At 40.4% G+C, this 26,925-nt stretch overlaps 1 protein-coding gene across 1 annotated transcript in view; it reads left to right on the forward strand.

Moving 5' to 3' along the window:
• Positions 1-26,925, forward strand: part of SYNJ2 (synaptojanin 2) — a 62,574-nt gene that overhangs the window by 17,119 nt on the left and 18,530 nt on the right. The window contains exons 4-15 of the mRNA XM_082755574.1: positions 1,647-1,872; positions 10,282-10,365; positions 12,094-12,155; positions 14,977-15,073; positions 18,599-18,771; positions 19,179-19,260; positions 19,477-19,626; positions 19,730-19,895; positions 20,488-20,679; positions 23,019-23,103; positions 23,724-23,864; positions 26,431-26,623. Of these exons, the coding sequence (XP_082611700.1) occupies positions 1,647-1,872; positions 10,282-10,365; positions 12,094-12,155; positions 14,977-15,073; positions 18,599-18,771; positions 19,179-19,260; positions 19,477-19,626; positions 19,730-19,895; positions 20,488-20,679; positions 23,019-23,103; positions 23,724-23,864; positions 26,431-26,623 (1,651 nt within the window). The remainder of the gene's footprint in view (positions 1-1,646; positions 1,873-10,281; positions 10,366-12,093; positions 12,156-14,976; positions 15,074-18,598; positions 18,772-19,178; positions 19,261-19,476; positions 19,627-19,729; positions 19,896-20,487; positions 20,680-23,018; positions 23,104-23,723; positions 23,865-26,430; positions 26,624-26,925) is intronic.

Here is a 26,925-nt window from a genome sequence, read left to right on the forward strand (position 1 = left end):
CTAGTTTTGTGTTGAAAGCATCAATATTAATATGTTAGCAGCTCAGTGTAAACATATGTTGCACAGAAGGAAACTCCAGTGATCCACTGCTTTGCAATTCTTACTTTCTTGTGCTTACAAAGCAAAGGAAAAGTATTTCTTGTAAATATTATTTAAGTGGAAAAGAAAACACAACTGCTGGGTTTTGTCTCTAGTAGGTGGGTTCCCCATTAAAGTAATTCAGTTTGTTTGCTTTACAAGTTCTGGCAGATTTGTTTGTTTATTTTAAACAAAAAGGTACGCAGGAAACAGCTGTACTGGAAACAAAGGAGGGCTGTATGGTGCTGTAGGTGGGAAGTAGCTGCCCAAGTTTAATGTGGGTGTACTGCTAGAATGCGTGATATGTCTTGTGGCCTAAAGTAGGTGAATATTAAATTGTCCAAAAAGTTCATAACAGGTGATAAATAAACATGAGAGGGGCAGTTCAGTCAGGTTAAATAGTCTTTCTACCTTTCTCTTACAAGTGGTAAGATACAGAGTTTTGAGTTTCACTCAGAAGGGAGATAAATAAAACTTGAGCGGTGTTCCAGTGTAGAATCTCCTAAGGTGACATCTCTTAACAAAAAAATAACTCTCTTACCTGTCCAATCTTTTGAAATGTTTCATCTCGGAAGATAAGTATTTGAACTTCTCTTTGCTACTTCTGACTAATCTAGCAGTACCTCATGAAGAGCTTCCACATTCCTGTGTGTTGTAGAGCAGGCATGAATGGTGATAACGTCACATTTAAAATGTTCCAAAGAAAATTGTGAGGGATTTATGTGATATGAGGAATGTTAAACTGAGCAGCAGATTCTTGGAAAAAGCACAGTGGAATAAATGGTTACATGATGAAAAGCTTCAGACAGCCTTAATTATAAGCAATACAACCTGTCTCTTAAACGAACTGCAACAACAACAAAAAAATCTACTGGAATTTGTCTGAGTCCTCACTGGGACTTGCTCTTTGAATAGAGCTAGGAAAAGGAGGTGGAAGAGATACCAAAAATTGTTTTAGAGTTGCTTTTTTTAGTTACATATTTAGTTTAAAAATGTAGGATTGACTTGCACCCTGTCAGAGAAACACTGTACTCTAGAAGAACAATTCTTCAGGGGTTTTCCAGAGATGTAGTAAGTCTTGTATAGATCTGCTGTTGAGCAATAAATGTTCATAAGAGGGATTTTCTTGGCCCTCATCTGTGACTAAAGTCACATTTTGAAAAATGAGATGAGGAGTAAGTCATAATAGAAGAGACCAGCATTTTAGGTTTCTTGGGTTGTTGATTTTAAAATAAATTGAAAGTTAAAACAGACATTCTTAATTTCAATAGCACTTTTTGTGACATCTGGAGTTAAATGAGGCAATGTTTGCATAAGCTGAATTATAAGGCAGTGGGGCAAGGAGAGCAGTTTGGCAGTAGCTGAGCTATTAAAATTTGCCACACTCTTTTCATTGTAGCAGTTCACAAACATTTCCTACTGATATTTCCTCATTTCGGATAAGGTATAACTACAACAGAAAAAGGATCACAAAAGCTTGCTTAAATTAGTGATTGTTGTGGGATGGGACCATGCCTGTCAGTCTTGCTTTATTGAGTATGCCATATGTGTGATGTTGAATTTTACAGGAACCAGCTACTGCACGTCCCCTTCAAACACTACCAGGTGAACTGCTCTGACTGGCTGCTGAAAGTGATCTGTGGTGTAGTGGACGTTCGCACTGTTTACGCTTCCCACAAGAAGGCAAAAGCCTGCCTTATCTCTCGGATCAGCTGTGAGCGAGCCGGTGCCCGGTTTCACATTCGAGGGGTCAATGATGATGGACATGTGTCTAACTTCGTTGAGACAGAGCAGGTAAGCAAATGTATCCAATAGCCTTGAATAATTCACTCCACTCTAGTTGAGCTGGGACAGGGTTTCCAACAAGAACTAAAGGAGTTCAGCAGTTTTTCCCCCAAGACTATTTAAAATATTATTGCACAACAGACCTATTTATGCCTATTAAGCATTTCTTTGCAATCTGTTCCTTTTCTGTATTTCTGGCCTTTCCATGCACAGCATTTTCATTCATACTCTTGATTTTTTCCTGAATGTGAAAGTCACAGCCATTTGATACTGTGGTGAAATATAAACATGGGTTTTTGAATTACTCAGAGAGCTGTGGGTGTTAATTCATGTGAAACCAACGTGTGTAACAAGGAGGTTCTTGATTACAAGAGACCTGCTTAGAAGTATCAGTCATGAGGCCCATGTGTTAAACAAACGGGTGTTTAAAAAGCTATTCCAGAATAAACGTCATGCTTTTATACATTCTATGTATGTTTTTGAAGTATTGTTTTACTAAAATTTGTCATTCTTCCCATGCTAGAGGACATTGGCGAAATGTTCCCCCAGTGCTCAGATATATCATACCAGGCAGGAGAAAGCTGCCCAGAGACAGAGCTGTGGTCGTTAGGAGGAAAGTCATCTTTGGCCAGTGAAGAAAACAGAGGAAAAACACAATCCTCTCACAGTCAGGCAAATTTCAGTGCAACTCATTTTGGAACGGACTTTGCTTTATATGCCCCTTTAATTTGTGGGTCGGTTCCCTCAGAGAGAGATGGTATGGCACAGGTTTTGTAAATTTTTGGTAGAAACCTTATTTCCAGATGAGGCTGAAATATATGGGTGAATTACATCCAGCAGGCTCCCTTGATTGACAAAGCAAAGCAAAATAACACAGAGGCTGTTGGTTTTACTGTACGTGGTTTAGCTTACTGCTTTGAAAATGAACAAAAAGCACTGGACCCTGGAGAATCTGAAATCTTTTGTGCCAGCTGAAATGAGTGGTTTCCTTTTTGAACAGAAACAGAAATTACTAGCAGTCAGAGCCATCATACTTAATATACAGAAATAGATGTCTCCATAAGCGGAATAGATAAATGGCTGGGAGGAGTTCTCCACAAAGGGCAAGGATCCGCTCATAAAATCTAGTTTTCAGTGTCTTCTGGGCAGCTCTACAAAACTGTGTATGGAGAATAAAATATTTTTCTATATGTATGCGTCTGTATATGCATGTACAGGTACAATTGAAGTAGATTACTTAGGGGAGGCTGGTAAAACCTCTCTACGTGACACAATTGAGTGTGGCATATTAAGCTAGCTGTGTCTTTACTTGTTCCAGGAGAGTTAGAGCTGTGTCACTGTAGGACTGTCTGATTGCTGAGGGTGACGACCTGCCTCCAAAGTGTCCCTCCTGGAGCACTAGTGTTTCCTCATGTCAGTTCTGTCACTTATATATCTCTTCTTTTCCTGCTTTGCCTGTGTTTTCAGTAGGCTGGCCTGGCTGCTTTCTACTTAGTGTTCGGGCTTCCATGACTTGTGCTTGTTGGATGCCAAACTCTTCCCCTGCAGCGTTTGGGTCTCTAATGCCAGCCAGGGAATTCTCTGCTAACAATTCTCTTTTGTGCCTCTGCTCCAAAGAAACTTCAAGTTGACTCCTGCAGCATCTACATCTTTATAGAAAGTCATTGTATTGGAAACAGAAGAAAGGACGTGTGCCATTTTAACTAATAACTTGCTACAGTCTGCTATTTTAGTTGAGTGCCTTCTCACGAGCATTAGTGCACAGTGCATTCCACAGGATCTGAAGAATGTTCTCGCACTGAAATGCAAAGGAAAGAAAATGTTAAAGAAGGTTGTCAGCTTTCTTTCAAGTCAGTCTCACATTTGTGGCCCTACAGTTAACAGTTATCTAATTATAGGAAGTACTTCTGCAATCCTGCTCAGGGGTTGGGTCAAAAGTTGCTCATTCTATTGAACTACATTCTTGGAGTACATTATGTTGCAAATGATTAGCATGAAAAGTAAGTTGGCCTTTGCATCACAGCAGAAACCCTGAGGATTGGCTCCTGGTGAAAGGCAAAGCAGCACTTGGTTGCTAATGCTTCCCTTTGCTGGGGCTGGGTCAAATTCTTCATGGGAGCTGCTGTGCTTTGTTCCAATTCAGCCAGGGGCTGCTGTGAGGTGGGAGGACTGAAAGCTTTTGAGCTTTGCAATTGGTTAAAAAAAAAAGAGCAAGAGTGAAATGGTTGTAGGGTGAACGGCTCGAGTAGGTTGAAAATTATCACAAGGCTTTGCAATTTTAAAGGATTGTGTTTTCATTTTTTTTTGGTGTTGTTTTGTTTTTAAAGAAGAAAATAAGTTTGCTGTTGCTAGTGGTGATAAACACTAGCTCTACCAAGCGAAATGTCCTAAGAAAGCAAAGCTGGGCTAACCACCGGGATGCCTGAGATCTAGTTCAAGCTGGCACCCTCTTAGCTGAGGAAGGAAGAGTCCTAGAATAAACTCTCTCCTACTTTCATAGTAGACTTCTGACTAATCGCCGATGAGGTAATATCTTGGCTGAGTAACATTTTGTTTCCATTTGCTGCGGCCTCTACAGTATAATGGCATGCTGGCTGTGTGCTTTCAGGGATAAATAGCACCCTAGGATTTTGAAAAGCCAGGACTTTTCCCCCCTTTATAGGAATTACTTCTAACGTTTTGCTGTTTTTAGAAGAGGGAGAAACAATTAGTCTTATCTCCAGGCAGCTCTTTTATGCATGGATGGTATGCTTTTGTCTCCCACTGAGTTAGCCTTGTGGCATTTCAGCTCTGCAATGAGTCATTTTTTTGTGGGCTCACTTAACTGCTGTGACTCAGAGTGTTTGAGAAGAAGGGGGAAAAAGCTAAATATCTCACTTCACTTTTGCTTTTCAAAATAAAGCACCAAAACAAAGAGAACCAACAACCCTCTACCAGTGGATCTCTTGATCATTTGATCATTTGGCTTGCTTCTTTACAAAGAAAAAAAGGAAAGAAAAAAAAAATGTAGGAAAGACAAAAATAAAGCATGAAGGGAGGGCTTTTTGGAAATCCCTGTGATGTGTACTTCCAGCTTTGTTGCCAGTTTTAGAAGAGGCTGCCATTCTATTACAAAGTGCAGTGTTGCAGATAATCCTCAAGTAAAGTTGTAAAATCAGTTTCCCAGTGATAAGTTAATAAATTTTTGCTTTGTTCATGTTTGAGAGGTACCTGCTGACAACAAAGTTTTCTTTCCAGGATTTCTCCTTTCCCATCACCTCCGCAATCAATCTGCCGAGTTGAGACTGTATCGCATTCTTTGAATTCTTCTCTGCTGATAACCTTGAGAAGGCATGCTTGCCTCATTTAGTTTTGTGCCTGACACTGTTTACATTTCTTCTCCTTCCCCAGTTATTCTCCAAAGAGTGGGGGTAAGCTCTTAATATCTTAGCATATGACGTAAGGGGAACAACTCTAATTTAACAAAGATTAATGAATGCTTTCATTTGTTCTCCCCTTCATGGAACTGTTTGATGAAGCATTTTAAATGGAAACCTTGACAGACATCAAAAAGAAATCCCATGAATTTGGATTAACCTTCCCTTTATACCAGTTTGAGAAAAAGTGTTGGACACTGATTAAGAAAAATGATCCCTATTTCACAATAACTCTTAGAGCATGTTGGATAGCTCTCCAGGAGAGGAATGGATGCAATCATGTGGTTAATTTATTTTCTGGATCCAGTCTTACTGTGGCCCCAGGCAGGACAAAGAAGATTATTTTGGCAAGTATATCATTGGATCCTGTGGTCTGAGTTAAAGGGACTCATGGAGAGGTATGTTTAGGCCATCTGTTATCCATGCTCTTTGTGAGTTGTGTGGCAGAGCTCGAGATCTCAGAAAAAAAGCCATGTGAGTATGTGTTTTGACTGTGTCCCTTGAATATGTGACAAATTCTGCCACTAGAAGTTGTGATTGGATAATTGTTTCCTTCTAATGAAGCTGGGTGAGAGAGAGAGGTTGGTGAATAAATTATCCTGAGCAATGAATAGGAGCAGCACACTGGGATTAGAACAACGGCTAGATGAAATAGATGTTTGCTTCTTGGTCAAAGCCAGTAAGCAGTACCTGTACATGAAGCATGAGCTTTCACTGTGCACCAGCAAAGGTGCTTGGATCAGAGGGGTGAGGTCTGCCTCTATTCAACTGAATATAAAGGGTGAGAAACTTGTCCTCCTGAGTCGTCAGCAGCCTTTAGGGTCAGAGGAAGAAGCCACAAAAAGAATCTAAGATGGCAGGAGTCAAAAGAAACACATGGCAATTTCTAACACCACAGGTCAGAGGACAGGGAATTTATTATCAAGGCAAAGAGGTCCTCCACATGGGTTAAGCATCCAATTGCTATTATGTTGTCTGATTGGAAACTGCAAGAAACATGTCTGAAAATCCATCCAGCTAAATGGATTGGATTGTTCTGTGGGCCAAGCCCTTTGAGATCAATGAAGCAGTCCTCCTTCAGTGTTTTGAGGATTTGATGGAAATTAACATTCTCCCTGGGACAGGTAGGCAACAGCTTGCTGTCATTTTGGAGGTTAGACAAAAGGTAAGATTCCACAATTGGGTAGTTCTTTGAAGCCTAAGGACAAAGACATAACATTAGCAGTATGTATCAACCCTAATGGCAAAGTGTTGTCCAAAATGTAGGTGATTGTTGTTGAATGCTTAGAGGAAAACCCATGTGATCTTCTTGGATGTATTTTATGTCTGTGACTTAAGGAAAATAGAGGACAGGAAAATTCTGGAAATAAACAATTGTTTAAGAAGGAATAGTTTCTTTTCTTAAAGCACTGTTCATCTTCTGCCTTAGAATAAGAGAAATGGAACTGCCAGGGCACAGGGCAATAAAGTCAAAATTAGAATGACGAAAAATGCAGAACTGACAGATATGTGGTTGTAGAAAACAGTGTGAATGATCAAGGGTTGGAAGAATAAGATAAAATAAATTCTATACTTACCCATGCATAAATGCTAGAATTACATAAGCAACAGAGTTGAAATCTTTTATTTGTAAGTGTAATTTTAACCTGGATGTATTATCAGTGCTAATTTAAGAGTTTAAAAAGTGTGTTTTATTGTAGTGTATATAGGTGTTGAGACAATGTCTGTTCCTGAACTGGGAAGTCCCCTTAGTCTCAGTCTTTGAACCTGCTCCGTTAGGATGTCTGCTGATGGGATGGTTCTTGCCACTGTTATTGTTAGGGTCAAGGGATGTGCATAGCAGAATGCAGTGTCAGGATCAGGGGTCATGTTCCTTGTAGTGGTGAATGAAGGATAATGGATATTGCTGAAATTCAGGGAAGGTTTGCACGGTTGTAATGCCTAATAAAATGTTTACAGTCTGTTTAGGAAGGAATGACTTTCAAAAATGGTGTTAGCCTCCCACTCATTAAAAAAATACTAGGTCTTTTTCCAACTCACTAGCAGCTTTGAAGAAAATAACTTTGGATTCATCTGGGTCACAAGAATGAGGTGAGAGAATTGTGGAAGACCACAGAACTGCTCCAGAGAACAGAATGAAGAGTGCTGTAAAAAAAAAAAAAAAAGTGCTAATGTGGAGAATTTTCTTGTGAGTGATCTGTACTGAAGAGGCCATGCTCCCAGTTCAAAAACCTCACCTGAATTGCTAAAAGCTACATGTTAATGTGCATAAATATCTCACTTTTTAACAAATGCCTTATCATCATAGGGGAGTTCTATATTAGACCTCATCCTGACAGAGGACCTCCATCATTCACATTAGGTTGTGGGCATCGTGTTTTTACGTGACAGAAATGATTCACACGTAGTTTGAATAATTTTTTTTAGTTCTCCAATGGACAGCTTAATAGAGCAGAAAACAGAAGAGGTAATGGGTGAGAAACAGTGAACAGAAAACGTGAATAATAATAGAAACAAACATCTGTTATATCTGACAATGTTGAATCACTGGTAAATGGAACTATGAGCAGAATATAAATTCTATTAATGCAGAAAAGCAGAAATGTTTGGTCAGTATTTTTCTTCTGCATTTGGCATAAAGAAGTCAGGAGATGTACTCACGGTCTATAAACTGTGATGAAATACTTGCCATTAAAATATAGCCCAGGAAGATGTTAAACTTCAGGTATTAAAATTAGAATTATTATTATTTTAACTCAGCTGAATTTGCAGCTGAGACTTAAAAAAGAGATATTTGAGCTGTCAAGTTTTCAGTTAGTTATGGAAACTGGGATACTCCAGAAGATTGTAAGGAAACTGAACCTCTGTGGTAAGCTGTTTGAGTGGCCAGATTGTACTTCATGTGAAGCTTTGCCTGTAGTCATCATCGTAAAGTGTTAAGATTTTGTTTCAACTCATCACTAAGGTGATTATTGTCAAATTTTGAAGTGAGCCAGTCTTATCTGGTCTTTGTGTAGATTCAAGACCAGATCCGTGCTTAGTATGAGTCAGGAAAATGCTGGGGCTGTCAGCGGAGGGGCACAAATTTACTTTACCTTAGAGTTGTCTCCTGAGGGTCCATGACTGTGCGTGAAAAGATGATTCAGTGTTCAGAAGTCACTGACTCACCTTCTGACAGCCTGTCTCAGTGAGGAAATGAAGAGGAAGAAGGTGGGCCTGCTCGCTCCTCCAGCAGTCCAGCTGCAGGGTGGTCATGGAGCCAGGGGCTGGCCTTGATGGTCCTTGTGGGTCTCTTCCAGCTCCGGATATTCCAGGATTTCGATTCTGTTGTCTCTTCTGAGCACAGAAATGCAAAGGAAGAGTGTTGCCATGGTAATTAGTTCTTGCATTCAGGTACAGGCAAATTTAAAAAAATTTTGCCATGAGAGTGTGTTTTAGACCCATATTTCTGAAGCTGTGAGGTAGGCCTCGCAGGGAAGCTTCTGTCAGCAACAAATTAATGTGAAGCACCTGCCCTCTCTTGCAGGAGTTGTAGGAGGATGAGATGCAACATAGAAGAGTTCTTAATTCCTTGGTGTGAGGAGAAAAACATACAATTTTGCAGTACATCTGGGCTAGCTGTCATTCAAACACTATGTCCTTGGCAAAGCCACTTAAACCTTTCATCTTAGTGAAATCGGGGCAATTTTGAGTGCTCTGCAAAAATACTGTGAAGATAATTAGATAAAACTGGTGGCAGGATATTTGAATATTTAAATACCTACCTCTCTAATGTAAGTACATACTTCTTTTCATATGTGTAGCTTTAAAAATTGTACTTTGGGGGTAACATCAAGGTCGAGGTTCAGGTAAATGAACCTTGTTTTTCTTGAGCCACCCAGCCAGAACACCTAGTGGCAAATCCCAAAGCACAAGCCCCAGTAAAGCGGTATGGGAGCCCATTTTCATGTTCTTTTCTATTTTGGGGGGATACCAGCCAGCTGGCAGCTGTTGTGCTAAATGATATGATGCAGTTGGAGAAGCAGCTACCTGGGTGACCTGTATGGATACCGTGCCTCGCCGGGGCTGCAGAAGACTCGCTGCGATGCAGGAGATAACAGGGATGCGTATCGTGTGTCGCCTGTGGAAAACAGCCAGGATTCCACTGCTAAGTATAGGCCAGGAGAGAGAGCCAGGCTTTGCACAGTTGCTCTGTGGTTATGCCCTGTCTGAAGATAGTACCTTTTGTGCTAAGTTAACATATAATGCAGTGCTTTGCTGGGGGGTGGTGGAGGGGGAAGGTAAAGGGGAAATTGTCTTTGTACTTCACATGAATTTGATTAGAAATCAGTTTGTTAGCTGTGATCATAAAAAAATATAAAGGGAGAGGTTGAAGTCTGGTCTGGGAATAAAATGGAGAGTTTGGAGCCTCTCACTAGAAACCTTGTTGAAGAGAAATAGATCACATACTGTTCGCTGTATCTCAGGATGGGAGTGGCAAAGCTGCTGGTTTCACTGAGAGTTGTTTGGGCACTCTGACATGCAGGACATGCAGTGAAATAAGAAATAGTAAATAAAGCAAGGGATAAGCTTATCCCACACCTGACATTACCCATCACCGGTCACAAGGAGCAATGACATTTTGCAGTTCAATTTTTTGAGGGAGACAGAGGGAGACTATGTCCTGGTCTTCCCGAGTCTCTTCACCGGTAGATCAAATCCATCTTCATCGTGGCTGAAAGATTCCTTCCACATTGCCAGCAGTGGTGTTTTAAATTCTCTCTTATTTCTGGTGAGTAGTGAATTGAATCTGTTGTGATGACATGAAAGCAAATACGGTGTGCTTTGTTCCACTGTGTGTGAGACTATGGAAAAGTGGCTGAGCGGTAAGGGGATACAGTGAGATACACCATTTACTTTTTTCACCCTTCGTGTTCAGTGTCTTAAGCTGTCATTTGATGAAGAAGACACAGACTGATAGCTCTAACGGGAGAACTCCTTCCATTTATTTCATTTTTTTCAGACAATTTACTTGGATGATGACGTCTCTTCCTTTGTGCAGATCAGAGGTTCTGTTCCACTGTTCTGGGAGCAACCAGGGCTTCAGGTAAACAACTAAATCAAAAAGCCTACCTTGCTTACCTCTCTTGCTACTTATAATTTAGAAGTTCCATGAAATTTATGTACTTTTTAAAATAAGATGCAGAGCTCATTCTTTGAAAATGCTGAACTACTTCTTTTTAGGTTTACTTTGTAAGAAATTATTCATGCTTAGGTAAACAGGAAAAAAAAAAAGAAAGAAAGAAAGAAACAAACAAACACCAACAGGCAAATAGCTATAGTTATTGAGGTTTAACATTTTCATGTGTTTGTGTGCCTCTGCAGGAAAGTCTATGTAAGGGACTGTGTCTTGATGTCCTAAACTGAAGGTTACAGCAATGCCTTTATAGTATTTTTTTATTTGATTTGGAATAACCTTTCATTCTGAAACGCCTGGTTAGCAGGAACATTCTGCTATTTCGTGATACTGACCTGCAGAATAAAATCGGAGTCTCTATCGATACCAGGAGTACTTTAACTTCAAGTAAAGTATAATGTTTGGATGGTGTGTTTGCTAGATTTTGATCATACAGTAATGATGATCTGATCTTCTGCAAGGCAAAGTTGTGGTGTTTCATCAGGAGATAAATGCATCAACTGTAGCAAGTTAGAGTCATCCTAGCATGCTTCATGTACTCTGAGCAGAGGGATGAGCAACTAGACTGAGTACGCACATGTATGCTTATGTGTTAGTGGAGAGAAGATGTTATATAACTTTTTTCTCTTTAGATTCTTCAAAGATCATTTGATACTTTTTTTATTATTAAATCTAGCACTTTAGAACCATTCAGGACCACTGGGTTTAGTACAAAAGATGACTAGAAGCTCTGTGTTCCCTCTGTTAGCACCATCCAGGGCAATACTTTTTTATAAAGGAGGTTTGTCCCTGTGACTGTGCACGCTTCCTTCCCATCTAGTAGCTGTATCCAGCACTGTTGTTCTCTATGTTATGAAGTCAGAGAGTTTTTTCCCCAAATATTTTTGGCTTGTGTGCAGCATCTTTGGTTAAACAGAATTTTCAACTTTTTAGCAAGGACATGATCTGTATTTTTGCTTAATCTGGATTAGAATATGCAGCTGTCATTTATGTTGGTGAATACTAGTAACTCTTACTCCTTGGGTGGGAGTGTGCTGGCACTGGTGGTGAATATGGTGGTGAAGAATTGCATAAACCAACCTCATGAAAAATAAAGAAAGATGATGGTGTACAGGAAACAATACGTGATCTTAAAAACAATTAGCAGTGTAGATTGATGGTACGGGATTTTAGCCATCAAGTTTTCAAAGGACTGTTCCAATAATTTTTAGTTTCTGTAAATAACAGAACAATGAAATAATGCAGTACACACAGTCCAGGCAAATGGCATAACTGCAGCCTTGTCTGGTGACTGAAGGGCAGGAAGAGTGCTGGGCACACAGCATATTCGTGTGATATACAGTGTGGGATATTTGCTAGAGAAAGTTGGCAAGGGGATATGATTTATTTGGCCCTAAAAAAGATGTGTAGATATCCCTTTGCTTAATAATAATCCTGTTTTCACTTGCAACTGTAAATGTTGTTGTCTAATAAAAGCTGTGGCTTTTGTGTTAAGTATATTATGTGTGTGGGTGTGTGGAGTCTGTTAGGGGTATCTGGTGCTGTTAAAGAAATGTTTTCTTTGAAGGAAAAAGGGAGACATCTAGTGATTTAGGACTTCAGCAAATTTCTCTTCTTTCTTTCCATTATTTTATTTAGGTGGGTTCTCATCATCTAAGGCTTAACAGAGGCCTGGAAGCTAATGCTCCTGCCTTTGACAGGTAAGCTTCATTCAACTTTGGCAATAACACAGCAACCTGGTATTTAACCAAGATTCCACAACTTCATGCCTTCCTAGTAAATCCTCAGAGGTGTGAAACATCCCTTATATGATGTAGCTGATCTCCCAGGTGTTGCAGGATTACGTGGGTTTACTTTATTTACTGACTTATTTTTACGTGTTTTCTTTTCCTCCTTCAATGCTAATTGAAACAATTTGGTCTCCTACCTTCTTTCTGAAAAACCTGAGAAATGCTGGGTGGTATGAAAAAGAAAGGTCTGTGTAACTCTTTGTAACATTTCAACAAATGTGAATTCACACTTACAGTATGCAGAGCATGTGTTCTTCTTTACCTCTGTAAGCCAGGCAATTAAAAATAAAACACTGCTTCCAAACCATTCAGGATTTGCTTTTCACTGTTGCACTGCTACACAGAAATAACAGTGTTATTCTCTAACCAGTGTTGCATGATGCTGTCATGCTGATGGTCTGCTTTACCCAGAGACTGGCTTGTAAACCTTAAACCATTAAGACTGTGTGGCAGCTGGAAACAGTAAAAAATCCATCTGTCAGCATGATTTCTTGGAATATCTGACTGAAATGCTGTCCTTTAAGGACAAACTCCCATGGACATCAGTGAAAACATTGCCTGAAGGATTTGGCCTCTTGGAATATTTCAGCTTTTAAGTGCCAGGTCATGTGATTCATTTCTGTTTTGTTCTGGTTTTGGCAAATGAGATCTTATGTCCAAGCTAAAAAGTGCTTTTAGATGAGTCCTCTTAATTCCGTGGCTCCATGTACTGCAACTTTTACCAAACATGATCTTAGGAACTGTTAATAGTTTTGCAGCACAGAAGGACCCCAGACAGGGACTGGAATCTAAATGGTCTACGTACCATAGCAGTCCCTGCTCCAAAGGGACTTAGTCCGGGTTCTGAAAGCTCTTTTAAGACTCATAAATCCTACTGAATTCAAATGTGTTTGAGGCTCATGATCTTGCTGTCATCTGGTGCCATGTTAAGTTGCTCTGCCAGTTTCCTGAATCTTCATCTTAGAGGGTTGCATTCCACAGCAGAGATAATCCCTGTAAGAAGAAAACAGTGACTTGTTAGCATCCTCTTTGTGCTTCCCAACAAACTGGGAGTACCTTAGCAAGGAACAACTCTTTAATGCCATTTAGCTCGGAGTATTTGATCTCCGTGACCTCAGTGCAACTGGTGAATGAGTTTCTTCTAAGAAACATGAATGTGAGGATCAGCTCACGCTATTCTTTCTTCTCCCTGTACACAGAAAAGCCTCTAGGTGAAGTTAAGAATCTCTCTGCTTACAGAACTGCAAAAGACAGTCCTTTGGAAATGGACAAAGAACAGGCAACTACTTATATGGAAGCAGGCACCGAGACTTAACAGCCTGCTACAGTGTGTTGGAGTGGGTTTAGCCTGTTAGATTTTCCATCTGATAGGTTAATGTGTTGAGAAGGCACTGTGAGAGGGGAATGGCAATCTTGTTAGTGGATCTTTTTTCATCCCCTCTTCCTGATAAACCCTTGGGGAGTTCTTCTCATAGTACTCAAGCAGATGACCTGAGTGTCAGCAGGTTTGTTCTTCAGAAATAACGTAAGTGGATAAACACGATCTTGATGGTGGGATGTGAGGTGTGCAAATGTACAGGAGGAGCTGGCATGCAGAGAACTGGCTGCAGAACCAGAAGCACAAATAAGACCAGAGAATACATTTTCTGTGTTTCTTGAAACATGTGCTGCTAACTTTTTCTTTAATTTCTCAATTTCCATGTTTTTGTGGCTTATTTCTGGTTATAGGATTTAAAGATGCATGCCATACTATGCGTGCTTGCTGACTTTCTGACACTTGGCCATTACTTGTCGCTTTGCAGCATGTAGTAGTTTTTCATTTGTGTGGGATATTTTATTTTTCTTATCCATCTTCCTCTTAAGTATCGCTGTGGTGGTAGTATGTGGCATAAGATGTCTTTGAGATCTAATTGTTTATTAATAAACTAGCACAGCTCCTGTAGCTCATGCATACAAAATTGAAAAGAATGTGCTGAGGAGAGAATGGGTGCCTCTGTATCTGGCTAAAAGCTCTTGACTTGGGAGTCTCTAAGTGTCAGGCTTTGAGAGGCTGGCGATACATGCCAGATGAAATACTACTTTATGCTTTTCCTGTTTGTGTTTGTCCTGAAGGATCTGGACCAGGCCATTTGGCTAAAGGGACCTTTGGTCTGATCCACTGTAGCAGTACTTCCGTTTAATAACATTCCTCCATAATTAAAAGTAAGCTGCGAGTGACTATTTCAGGGTTGCAGTAGCTCAGAAATACTTGAGTCCTGTCACCTATGAGATGTTCGCGCCTCTCTGTCCATTACACTGGAGTCCTAGACCCCATTGCTGCCACTGGCTCTTTGTTGGCTCATCCCTAAGATGCAGGACAATCCCTGTTGTAACATGTTTTCCTCTCTGGTTGTCTTTCCTGTGCAGCCTCCAGGCTGAGAGCCAGGAGGTGGGTGCAGGCAAGGACAGTATCAAAGCTAACAGTGACATAAAAGATCTGGGGCCTGCTTTCTAAGACGCTTCTTTATTTATAGCACAAAATACCGTGTTCCTTCATTTCATGCTTGCACAACTTGCACTTTAATAATTGATTGCAAGGAAACTGAGGAAGATGTCTATAGCTGCTGTGGCTGAAACCTGCTAGATGGAACAACCAACGATCTCTGTTTCTGTGGTTTGAAAAACGTAGCAGGCAACGTTACATAGTTTTGTTCTGTATGTTCTGTACTTATTATGGTTACTTTTGCTGTAGGCATATGATGCTTCTGAAAGAGCAGTATGGAAAACAAGTGATTGTTAACCTGTTGGGAAGCAGAGGAGGAGAGGAGGTGCTTAACAGAGCTTTCAAGGTAAAAGCAATGATTTTATTTTATTTTATTTTATTTTATTTTATTTTATTTTATTTTATTTTATTTTATTTTATTTTATTTTATTTTATTTTATTTTATTTTATTTTATTTTATTTTATTTTATTTTATTTTATTTTATTTTATTTTATTTTTTGTTAAACTGCTGACTTCTTGAGCCTCCATGTTCTGTTCCCTTTCTGGACAAGTACATGACGAACACTACATCTGAAGAAATTATGTTCTCCTTTATCTAATATCTAGTAAAGAGAGAATGATGCTTCATAGTCTCAGGGGCTTGATTTTCAGCATTTTCTTCTTGCTTATTTCCTCATATGTTTGTAGACACTCTCTTCAACCAGACTTTTTTTTTTTTTTTAATAAACAAACAAACAAAGCCATAAATGTCCTAAGAAGTAGTGCACATTTGGAAAAATGAATTGTGGTCAGCTTTGTCATCATATGTAGACACCAACGCAGTGAGCTGTAGTCGGGTGCCTTATGGGATTGTCAGAACTAGCACTGGGACAGGTTGCCCAGGGAGGTGGTGGCGTCACCGTCCCTGGGGCTGTTCAAGGAGAGGTTGGACCTGGTGCTTAGGGACATGGTTTAGTGGGTGACATTGGTGGTAGGGGGATGGTTGGACCAGATGGTCTTGGAGGTCTTTTCCAACCGTTATGATTTGATGATTCTCTGAACTGCTTTGGGGCCAGTCCCTGACCCTACTTTACTAAGAAGAAGCTCTGATTGTAATGGCAAACAGCTCTCTAGTACTGGTTGTGATGGGAATTAACTGCCACAGCACGAAGTCACAGCCTGGTGTATATTGAGAGAGGTTTTCCTTCCCTCTAAATGTCCCTAGGCACAACTAATACCTGAAAGCATCTGGGTTGTCTTTTCAGGATGTCAGGCATTGTGGAATTAAAGCTGCATTGAATTTTAGTGCAGGATGGCCAGATTTTTAAAACTAACGTGTGCTTGAAGCTAGGGATTTTCACTCAGTAGGATTTGTGCAAGTGCACAGCTGCCTGTATCTGCCTGGAGGCTGATGGCAGTCTGCGGCCTAGGTGCCTAATTGCTTTAGAAGTCAGACCTAGGTACTTTGGAGTATATCTTACAAAGAATAATATGAAGGATGTTTTTAAGTACACGCCTATAGTAAGTGTTACATTTATTTATCATTGGTAAAGACTGATACAACAGTTCTGAGTTCAAATGTTTACTCTGTGAAATTAAGCAAAATGAAGATTCTTGTTAAGTAATAGTTACTGATTGTTTTACCTCTCTATTGGAACAATGTACTTGACACAAGGAGCATTTTAATGGCAGTTTTTCTGCGTGACCATTTCCTCCTCCTCTGAAAGAGCGAGTAGGAATCACCAGCTTCCCCATTGAAAAATGACTCAATCAAGGTGCCCCCTGTATGGAATACGGCCACAGACAGTGGCTGAAGTTAGTGAGCCTATGAAGAAAGTACAGAAATGAAGTCAGGTCCTAGCTTCTGATTTCAGCTTTTTACTTAGTTTCTGCTTGACACAGCTAAGCCTCTATAGCCTATTGGTTTTGTTCTCTTTAAAATAGTTTTTATAGTTTATTTTGGAAAAACATCGGAATTTAGTGGTAAGAGATGATAAGTTGAAATAACTGTAAGGATACAAACCTGACGTTGCTTGTAAATTTAATACCAATATTTTATCAAGTATTTCAGTTCTCAAAAACAGTGTTCTGGTCAGTATCATACAAATGGAAATTAAGTCAGAAATAGGACATTTCTGGAGTAAACACCTTCCATGCATTCATTTCCTTTAAATAAAGATCTGTTTTAACTAAATTGTTAAAATTTATTCTTTTTCTAAAAAAAAAAGAAAGCACTTTATTGGCTGAAAGGGGTTAGATTGACCTCATTGGGAAGTGAAGATTTGCACCAACTGAATCCAACCAACTCTTAGTCTTTTCTTCACCTTTGTGATTTAATGAATGAATTATTAGAAAGCATATGTATTTTTTAGTTTGATTTTAAACAGCTCAGTTTAAAAATAAATAAATTATAGGGAAATCACCAGGAAGTAAAACTTTTCTTCTTTCCTGTCATTAGTTTATTTCTTTGTTTCTCCATCTTCCCTTGTATGCTTGTATTTTTTACTCTTCTCCCAACGGTTGCTGCAATCTTAACATGCCTTATCTGAGTTGGTTCCAAATATCAAAATATTCTTGCAATTACTGACAGTGCTACTGAGTTCACATGATCAGAATGCCTGCACTACCATTAGGTTATGCGACAGAAGCAAATGAAAAAATTGGAAATCCCCAGCTTAACTTCAGCTATTACACAAATCAACTGTTACCAGGCCAGACATCAATAGTGTTCCCAGTAATGCTGTTCTTCTCACAAGCATCACCCATAACAGATGTAATTATGTTTGCAGTAACAGCACTGCTGTAGTGTACACCATGATTTACACTGAGGATAAATGCCATTGTCAAGTGCATTGCTGGTGGCTCTAGCAGTGAGTTGGGGTGTTGACAGAAACAAAACAAATTCCAAGTGTTTTCACTTTTGTAAAGTGTAATGAAATATATTTTACATTTTCCTCTCCAAACATCACACAACACCTTTAGATTTGCTTCTGGAGGGAAGGTTGAAGGGCTAACTTGATACAATTACACTGGTGTAACTGCTGCACCTACACTCTTAACATAATATCAGAGTGGTTTTTGGTCGTAGTGGTCTAAGTGGAAAAAGGATCCATCTCTTGAGATGAGAACATGCAGATGGGAAGGGCATAGACAAAGGCTTATATAGTTAGAGTTAATATAACAATTCTCACTGGCTTTGCCGTGAAGAGCAGGATGTATTATTGTTGTATCTATTACAGATACATTAATGAAATTTGTGGTGATTACGGAAATGCATGTGAGATCATAGAAATAGGAGATGAAATAATGAGGCTATTTATGTCTCTTCTTTCACTTTTGTGGTTTACCACAAAATTTTATAATATGTTTCCTGGGACATCATTTCTCTCTTATTTCCTCCCCAGTCACACTCCACCTAAATTTAGGGCCACATTTTCTCATGTCTTGGCACTTATGGAATGGTTACAAAATAAACCTGTGCATGGTTATGTTCACATACCTTAAGAAGCTCTGGACATCCTTCCTATCAGGGCCCTTGTCCTGAGTTGGCCCAGATCACCACTATTTTTGTACAGAGGCAGTAGGCCACTGCTGCAGGGCTGCCACCAGCCAGGGCACAGACAGCAGCAGTTCTGAGGCAAACTTTGCAGCTACAGTTCGAGTTCCCTTGCAGGAAAATTGGGGTCTAACAAACCAGTTTACTTTTGGAAAGAAAACAAACAGGGAATTTTCACTGCTGTTTCCATGTCTGGTATTTCACACTTGTGAACTTGTCAAAATTAAAACTGTGGTAAGCTGTCTGAGTTTACCAACAATGAAAAGCGTGCTGGCATCAATCCTTACGCTGTGGCTTGAGCAGGATTTTTTCTCCTTCTTTCAATTTTTAAACAGAAACTGCTATGGGCCTCTTCCCATGCAGCAGACACTCCCATGATAAACTTTGACTACCACCAATTTGCAAAAGGTGGGAAAGCTGAAAAACTGGAAAATTTACTGAGGCCTCAACTGAAGTTGCACTGGGAAGACTTCGGCATCTTCGCAAAGGGCGAGAATGTAAGTCCACGGTGAGTGTACCCTGCCTCTGTGTCTAAGCATAGCCAGGCATCACCCCTTCTGGCCTCCCCTGGTTCATCATCGTGTTTGGACCGTGAACATAAGTGACCATCTTGAAGTATAATCTTTAGATGAAGTGTAACCTTGATGCTAAATAGATTATTTAGCTGAACTGCATCTGCATTGTTTAGAATGTGGAAAATTGCCAGTACGTGCATTCGCTGACACTGTGTTGCAGACGTAGTCAAGATATGTAATGGAATACACTGTGCTTGCACTGTGAAATTGTGGGTGGGAATAATCAGGCTGAACACTTGATGATCTTGTTCAATCAACTCATGATTAGATGTTATTTTAAAAAATATACCTTTTTTTTTTTTTTTTCTCCCCTCTCTCCTCTTTTGTTTGGTTACTGAAGTCTGCAGACAGGGACTTTTCGAATGAATTGTTTGGACTGCCTGGATCGTACTAACAGTGTACAGTCCTTCGTTGCACTGGAGGTGAGTTTGTCACAGGACCTTTCATGATGCCCCATGCTGTGTAAGTTTTCAGTTCCACAGGAAAGACAAGAAAGGGGGCATAAGCCTCAGTGACACAAGTCTTTCTTGCCAGCTCTGTGTTACCCAATGATGTTGGCTGGAATATTTAAACTGAGAATAAAAAGCAAAAACATATTAAAAAACGTTTTTTGTTTTTGTTTTCTGCACCAAATCTAGGTCCTGCTTACTCAATTAGAGAGCCTGGGATTGAACTCTAAATCTATAGTTGAGCGCTTTGTGGAATCGTACAAAGCAATGTGGACTCTCAACGGCCATAATCTGAGCCGAGTGTTTACTGGCAGCCGTGCCCTAGAGGGAAAGCACAAGGTAAAGAAAAATGGCAAAGCTGTTTCCTCAGAAGTGACTGTAAAGAAAAACATCTGATTTACTCTACATTGTCACTTGCGCTGTTGCTCTTGGTCTGATGTAGGTTGGGAAACTCAAGGATGGAGCCCGGTCAGTGTCTCGTACCATTCAGTCAAATTTTTTTGATGCAGTAAAGCAGGAAGCCATCAAGCTGCTACTTATGGGTGACTTCTTCAGTGAGGAATATGCAGACAAAGGCAAAATGCTTATGGACCACACTGCACTGCTGGGTAAGGCCAGTGTAAACCCTCCAGTTTTCTTTGTGTCTGTTTTTGACTGTCAGATATAAGCAATTGCATCCTTTTGAGAAAATAAAAATAAAATAAACTACTTTAAGGACTTCTGACCAGGGTAGAGAGCCATGACAGTGCTAGTTTTGAAGATGTGGTGTGAGGCTCTGCTACTCTTCACCTTTACCCCCACTCTAAATTACTTATGGCTCAGATTTCAGTCGTAAGTTTTGGCTTGCTCAATCTCTGTAGGCCAAACTGATAAGACTAAGGGAGAAAAAATAATTTGTTAGGCCACTGCTGAAAGAAGTACTAGAAAACATGCTGAAAGTGAGTGACCCATCTTTCACAGATACAACTGCTTTGATAGGGTGCCTGGTTTCCAGAAGAGGAATTGATGGCATCAGCCCCAATTATCTTAGAGTTACTGCCATTGTCACTGGAGTCAGTCTTTAGCTTTTGCGTTGTTGCCGCTAGGGTAATGTCATTACTTCACAGTGACTTACATGTCACTGCTGGCTGTATCGTTCCTTTCCTTTTGCAGCACATTTTTGTTTTACATGCCCTTTTTCTCTCTCCCCTCTTCCATCAGTGACGCCGAGTATTTTGAAGGCCATGTCAGAGCGTCAGTTTGAATTCACAAGCTTCAAGCGTGTTCGTGTTGCCATGGGGACCTGGAACGTGAATGGAGGGAAGCAGTTTCGAAGCAACATCCTCGGTACCAGCGAGCTGACAGACTGGCTGCTGGATTCTCCTAAGCTCTCCGGAGTTTCTGAATTTCAGGGTAAGACTTTGTTATAAATGGCTCAGTCTTCAAAATAGGATTATAATCAAAGTTTATAATTTATTAAAGGAATAGAGGTAAGCAAACAGCGCTGGGTGCACCGGGAGTCTCCGCTCCACCAGGACACACACCGGTTACATCAAGTAGCTGATTTTTATGCTCCTAGACTAATACATATTCATTACTACTTCTAAAAAAAATAGGTTATTATAATTACCTTCCGGGATCCAGTCCCTCCTACTGGAGCATGCGCATCAGTCTCCGGTGGTCCCCCTGTGGGTCTCTAGGGGTCTTTCATGCTGAAGGCTCGTAGTCTTCCTCTCCAAGTTTTTTTCTTGTCCTTCCCCTTTGTACTCCTTGGCAGCATGTCAAAAGCTTACACAGTGTCCCCTGCAAGTTTTGTCTCCTAGCCGTCCTTCAGCTTCTTTTTTCTTCTCCTTAATCTCCTGGCCACCTGGCCAGATATCAGGGGCTTGCATAGTGTCCCATTCAGAAGCCATAACAGTCACTAGTTGTTAGCAGTTGTTCTGAAACCCCCAGACATGAGAGACTTCAAAGAAAGAACATACAAACACAAATAGCTCTCTTATTGACACTTCATGAGTAGTTAAAACATTCCTAACAGGCCATTCACAGGGACAGTCACATCTATAGCAGTGCTAAATCAACCACAAAGAAGACAAAAAAGGCTGTAACTGTTAGAAATAAGAGTTCAGAATAACAAAAGCAAATAGGCTCATGGATTTGAGGAATATTTCTGAAGATTTGGTAATTTGACTATAATGAGGGGGAGACTGGGACACTGGGAGGAAAGGGAAGAAATGTTCCATACTGACACGAATCAGATGAACATATATAACAACTTCAAAGTCAAAATGCACAAGAAATACTTGCATTTATAGGAACAGCAAGTTGGGACACCATATTTGACCAGCTGGTCCTTAGAAAGTCAAGACATCACCTTGGATGGCATTTTCTGTCAACCCTAAGGGATGTATTCAGCTCCATTTGGACTTGTCCAGCCTTCCCTCCGCAGTGGAGTGGTGTGTGGAGGGCTGCTTACAGTCAGAACAATCTGTGGGTCTATATCAGGTGATCTTGTTTTGAACCTACAGCAGGTCAGAATTCAGAGATCTCTTTCATGCCATCATGGGGTGTATCTGTTTATTTTTCATCCTGTGGTCTTTTTTATTCCTTAATTTCTCCATCCTGGGTTCTTCATTTTGAGTGGGAGCTATGTACTTAAGCGCCCTCAGAATAATATCTCCTTGGTCTTTATCTGAAGCTAAGAAGGCAGAGTTAGGGTATGACTGTGCAAATGGTTGCATTCGTGGTAATGTCAATGCAGTTCATGCATAAATAGTTAAGTGTTCACAAACAGATGCCCAAAATTACTAATGGGAAGTAAGTAGTTAACGTGACAGTGTTACATTAAGCCAGTGTTAAGCCAATAAGCAAGGCTAGCGGGCATCTGCTAGTTTGACACTCGTACCTGTACAGAGTAGTTGTATATTATACTTCTCTTTCGGGTCTTATTTTCTGAGGCTGGTCTGACTTCAGTTCCTATGGTTTTCTACCATTCACGTGTTCATGTTGAATTAAGTTACTGTTATCTTGGGCGTATGGCTGTTTAAACAAACAGAATCTAAACCAAACAAAACATCCCACAACCCATCAAGCAATGGACAGACCTGACGGGTCAACAGATATGCTTCATACTATTATATGAGAGCATTTCATCTTTGGTGTTTTACGTGGCAATATCCACATGTTTGGGCCAGGGAAGGCAGAGACTGTTCTCTAGAGTGACCTAACCCAGGAAAATAAGGAGAAACTTTGAAGGCTTCCTTAAAGTCACAGATAAATTTACTAAATACATTGAGAGGGAAGGGACATACTGGGGTATGGGCAGTAAGTTCAGTTACTTAGGAATCAGTGTCAAAAAAGAAAAGGAAAAGGATAAGTAAGTTAGGTGAAAAGTGGGTGAAAAATGGTGGGTGGTGAGATGTTGGGTCTTTGGTACGTGTGGGGTGAGGGAGAAAGAACAGTGAATATTTTCTCATCTTAACACTGCTACAATATAATGCTCTGTTCTGAACCGCTTCCTGCGAGAGAGAGATGGAGACCAACTGGTGGGAGAAAGGCAGGAAAAAAAATTCAGAGGAACTGCAGGGGTTGTTTGTGAGATTAGATTAAAGGAACAATGAATATGTATAAGCTTGGCAGGGAATACACAAGATAGAACTACAGGAATGATCTCTGACAGAAATTAGAAAACAAGTCGTTAGAAGAAACAACAAAATAGTAACTCTTGTGTGACTTTTCCCCCTTCTCAACAGATGATGACAGCAGCCCTCCTGACATATTTGCAGTGGGATTTGAAGAGATGGTTGAATTAAGTGCAGGGAATATTGTGAATGCCAGGTAGGTTAAAAAAATAAATAAATTCTTCAAAAGAACCATCCAACAAAAGCCTCCAGAGTTGCGCTTCGTCTGGTCAGGTACACAGAATACTTCCTTCCAAGTCTGTTGCATGTTATCATAGCTAGAAATATGTTTAACAAATGGCACTGGGACTGTGCTGGAAGTGCTATTTCAGCCTCCATATAGTAGGACACGCTGGTTTTTAAGTCTTTTAAATCTTTGCGTTGGCAGAGAAGGATTCTGATGTTAGACATTGTTTTAACACTTGCCCTTAAACCCCTGTCTAGTATTGGAAAAATGTGCTTGGTGACTCTAAACATAACTGACATTCGTGTGGAAATTCTAAAACGAACAAAATGTCCCTGTGGCTAATTGTATTTGTGAAAATTATTGCTCAAGGAGTTAAAGGCAAAGCCTGAGCTTGGCATGCCAGCATATAGAGTAGGTTGTGATCCATGAGCTGTCTCTGACATACATCCTACAGCACTTCCAGCTCTGGAGTCAGCATGTGTAGAGCCTAATGGGTTGTCTGTAAAACCTAGAGTACAGTTAATCTGCTCATTTCATTGATTGTACGTGGTTTCTTTTGATTCCATTAAATGATTTTTTGTTTGTTCCAGTACAACGAACAAAAAGATGTGGGGAGAACAGCTTCAAAAGGCAATTTCCAGGACTCATCGCTACATTCAGCTGACATCAGCACAACTTGTTGGTGTTTGTCTTTTCATCTTCGTACGGCCCTTTCATGTCCCCTTCATCAGGTAATAAAAATAATTAATGAAGTTTGCATCTTCAATAATGTCTGCTGTTGCAATTTGGCCTAAGAGGGCAGGAGTGACTTTTCAGCTTAACAGGAATTGTACAGACCCAAATTCCAGCATGGGAGAGACTTGTTTCCAGGTAGCATGTTTGGCTGGGCATGCTCAAGGTGTGCACTTAGGGTTCACTGTCTTCTTTGGGAAAAGAATGACCTGACCCAGTAAGTCCAAGAGTGTTCTGAGCATCAGGTGAAAGCACGTGCCTGTTTCTGCCTGAAGAGCAAGCTTTTACTTTCTAGTCCTCTCTTTATTGCTTCTGTGCAGAAACAAGTCTGCTTCCAGACTTGAAAAGAATGATGGAAGAGGTGGAAAGAGGCGGTGAAGGGAGAGAGCTAGTTTTGCCCACTGACATGTTACAGAATTGAGAGCTACAAGAGCCCATTAAGCGTTTGTCTCTACCAGAGTTCACATGAAACAGAACTGTGTGCCTAGTTAGGAGGGTGCAGAGATGCTTGTCCTCAGCTTGCTTGCATTGATGTCCCTGGAGCCTGACCAAACTCCTCTTGCCCCTAGAAGATTCCCATTTTTATTGAAGAGGAAAGGTAAGAGTACCAAGCCACAGGGATTTGTGCATAAAATGCCTTTGCCATGGGCAAGAATTATTCACTAACTGAGAATTGGTAGGAAATGAGTAATTAGCCAGATCTGTCCTAAGGCATCTATCTGTCCTGAAGTCTAGAGTGATCTAAACAGCGCTTTCCATTCCACATTAGGAGCACTGCATTTTGTGATTAAAATTTCAAGAGATGCCCTCTCTTCCCACTCATCTCATATCTACGGAAAAGATCAGTGCCGAGCTTGTGCAACAGCAAGTGCTTGCTGTAGGCTAGGTAGGGTAATGCCATCCTGGTAAACCTAATGGTCTTGCATGGCTGTGTTCACAGTTATATTTCTTCAATTTCTTCAAATTTCTTCAATTGCTTCATACTACGTGAGTGTAATCAAACCTAACCTGTGTGGTTCTGTAGCTCTTTCATGTCCAGAAAAGGAAAACAAAAATGATCAGAAGTGCAAAAAAAAAAAAAAGCTTCTGTACTTACAGAGATTGAAGAGATTCAGGCAGAAGTTGGAGAGTAGAGAAATAAAATGAGAGAATGGCAGAAGTTCATACAGCACTGAAAGGACTGGGGAGATACAAGCAGTTGAACGTACACTGGGTTATCTCAACGTAACCTTTGCCATGAATGGAAGTCAGATAAATATCAGTCAGCAATTGGATAGGCAGGCAGCAGGAAGGGAGAACTCCTTAGAGTGAAAAGACTGAACACTTGCTTCTTCCAGAGCACTCAAAACCCAGCTTTTCATAGAAAATCTTCATGGTCCTCTTTTGCCTCCCTGAGGGTGTCTTCTGGTGGTTTTCTGCAGTCAGGAAAGACAGGAAAATAAAGAGGAAAAAGAGAAAGGAGGGTAGAAAAGACAGGGAAAAGAGATACAAAAGATGGGGGGAAAAAGATGAAAACAAAGAAAGCACAAAGAGAGCCTGTCACGTCTTGCATCATTCAATCATCAATCAGTGCCTGACGGCAATGACTTAGGGTTTTTCCCCTTGCCCCTTGCTTAAAGCCAGTAGTACTCTAGTCTAGAGCTACTTGACTTCTATCTGGAAAGTAAAATTTTCTCAATGGGAAGGACGTATACGTGGTGCTGGGGTTGATTTACAGCTGTGATCTCATCATTTGCTTATCTGATCAGACAGGCATGGTTTATTCTTCAAGTAGGCTGTCTATCTGAGAGAAATTATCCTACAAGCAGGTGGCCTGCTTTGCCAAGCAGGTCACCTTTCTCCAGTAAAGAGTCTAAGTGTATGCTAATCATGACAGTGAAGTACTATGTAATTAGCAACGTGGAAGACCTAAGCAATTTGTCATCAAAACAGAACTCATCTTAGGAGTTAGGTATAAACAGTTGTATCCAATAATCACTGATTTTATTGTATCTGATTTAGCAAATTATGGGTTATGATCTGCTGCTTTTTAATTGACTGAAAAATGTGGCACCAGCTGTAAAGTTGGGTTTCAACACATAGGTACACCAGTTGAATTGTTAACTGTCTGAGAGTGGATTCCCATCTGGTCAAAATTGTGAAGGGGAATGTGATGGTAAAATTAGTTAATGTGACTAAGATCCTGATAAAGATAAACTTGAAATGTATATCCTGCGGAAGTTCCAACCCACAATTTCAGAAATAATGTTTTGCTGTATTGTTTGAGAAGAGGGTTGGGTAATATAATTTCAAGTAGTTTTATTTCTAGGCTATTATATTATACTTCATTTGAAACTTCAGTACATGAACATCATCAAAAAACGTCACAGTCTGAAAGTTGTGCCAAACATCGGAAAGCTTTCCGTTCAGCCATCAGTTCATGGAGGGAAGGGACATGGTACTGTAAACAGGCTTTAACTTGCTGTTGTAGTGCTGTTGTAGTAAAAGTTAATTGAATGTTTGTCCCTGCAGCCATTTACTCTCCTCTCCTCTCTCTCTCTCTCTCCCCCTCCCTTTTTTATACAGAGATGTGGCGATAGACACTGTGAAGACAGGAATGGGAGGAAAGGCTGGAAATAAAGGGGCAGTGAGCATTCGTTTTCAGTTCTACAGTACCAGTTTCTGCTTTATATGCAGTCACTTAACTGCTGGGCAGACTCAAGTGAAGGAGAGGAATGAAGACTATAAAGAAATCACGCAGAAACTCAGCTTCCCAATGGTAAGAGTCGGTGTACATATGCTGAAAACATGGGAGGTAAAGGCTGTATCCTTACATTGTGAATGTTGGTCTTATGCTGTCTTAGCACCCAATATGGCACTCCCTTTACAGAAGTTTTACACCTCTCAAAAAACACAGGTGCTGCAGTGCTTGGAAAGTCCTGGCCTTTGCAGAGTTTTCAAGCTGATCCTTCCGGACAGTGAGGCTTAACTGACATCTCTAAGGCCTCGTGGATGATATCTAGGTGACTGGTAGAGGCAGAGACCCTGGTATTGGGAGCTCTTGCTGGCACTAGTTAGTAG

The sequence above is a fragment of the Aythya marila genome (genome assembly GCF_965140915.1).
Source record: "Aythya marila genome assembly, chromosome: 3".
NCBI lineage: Eukaryota > Metazoa > Chordata > Aves > Anseriformes > Anatidae > Aythya > Aythya marila.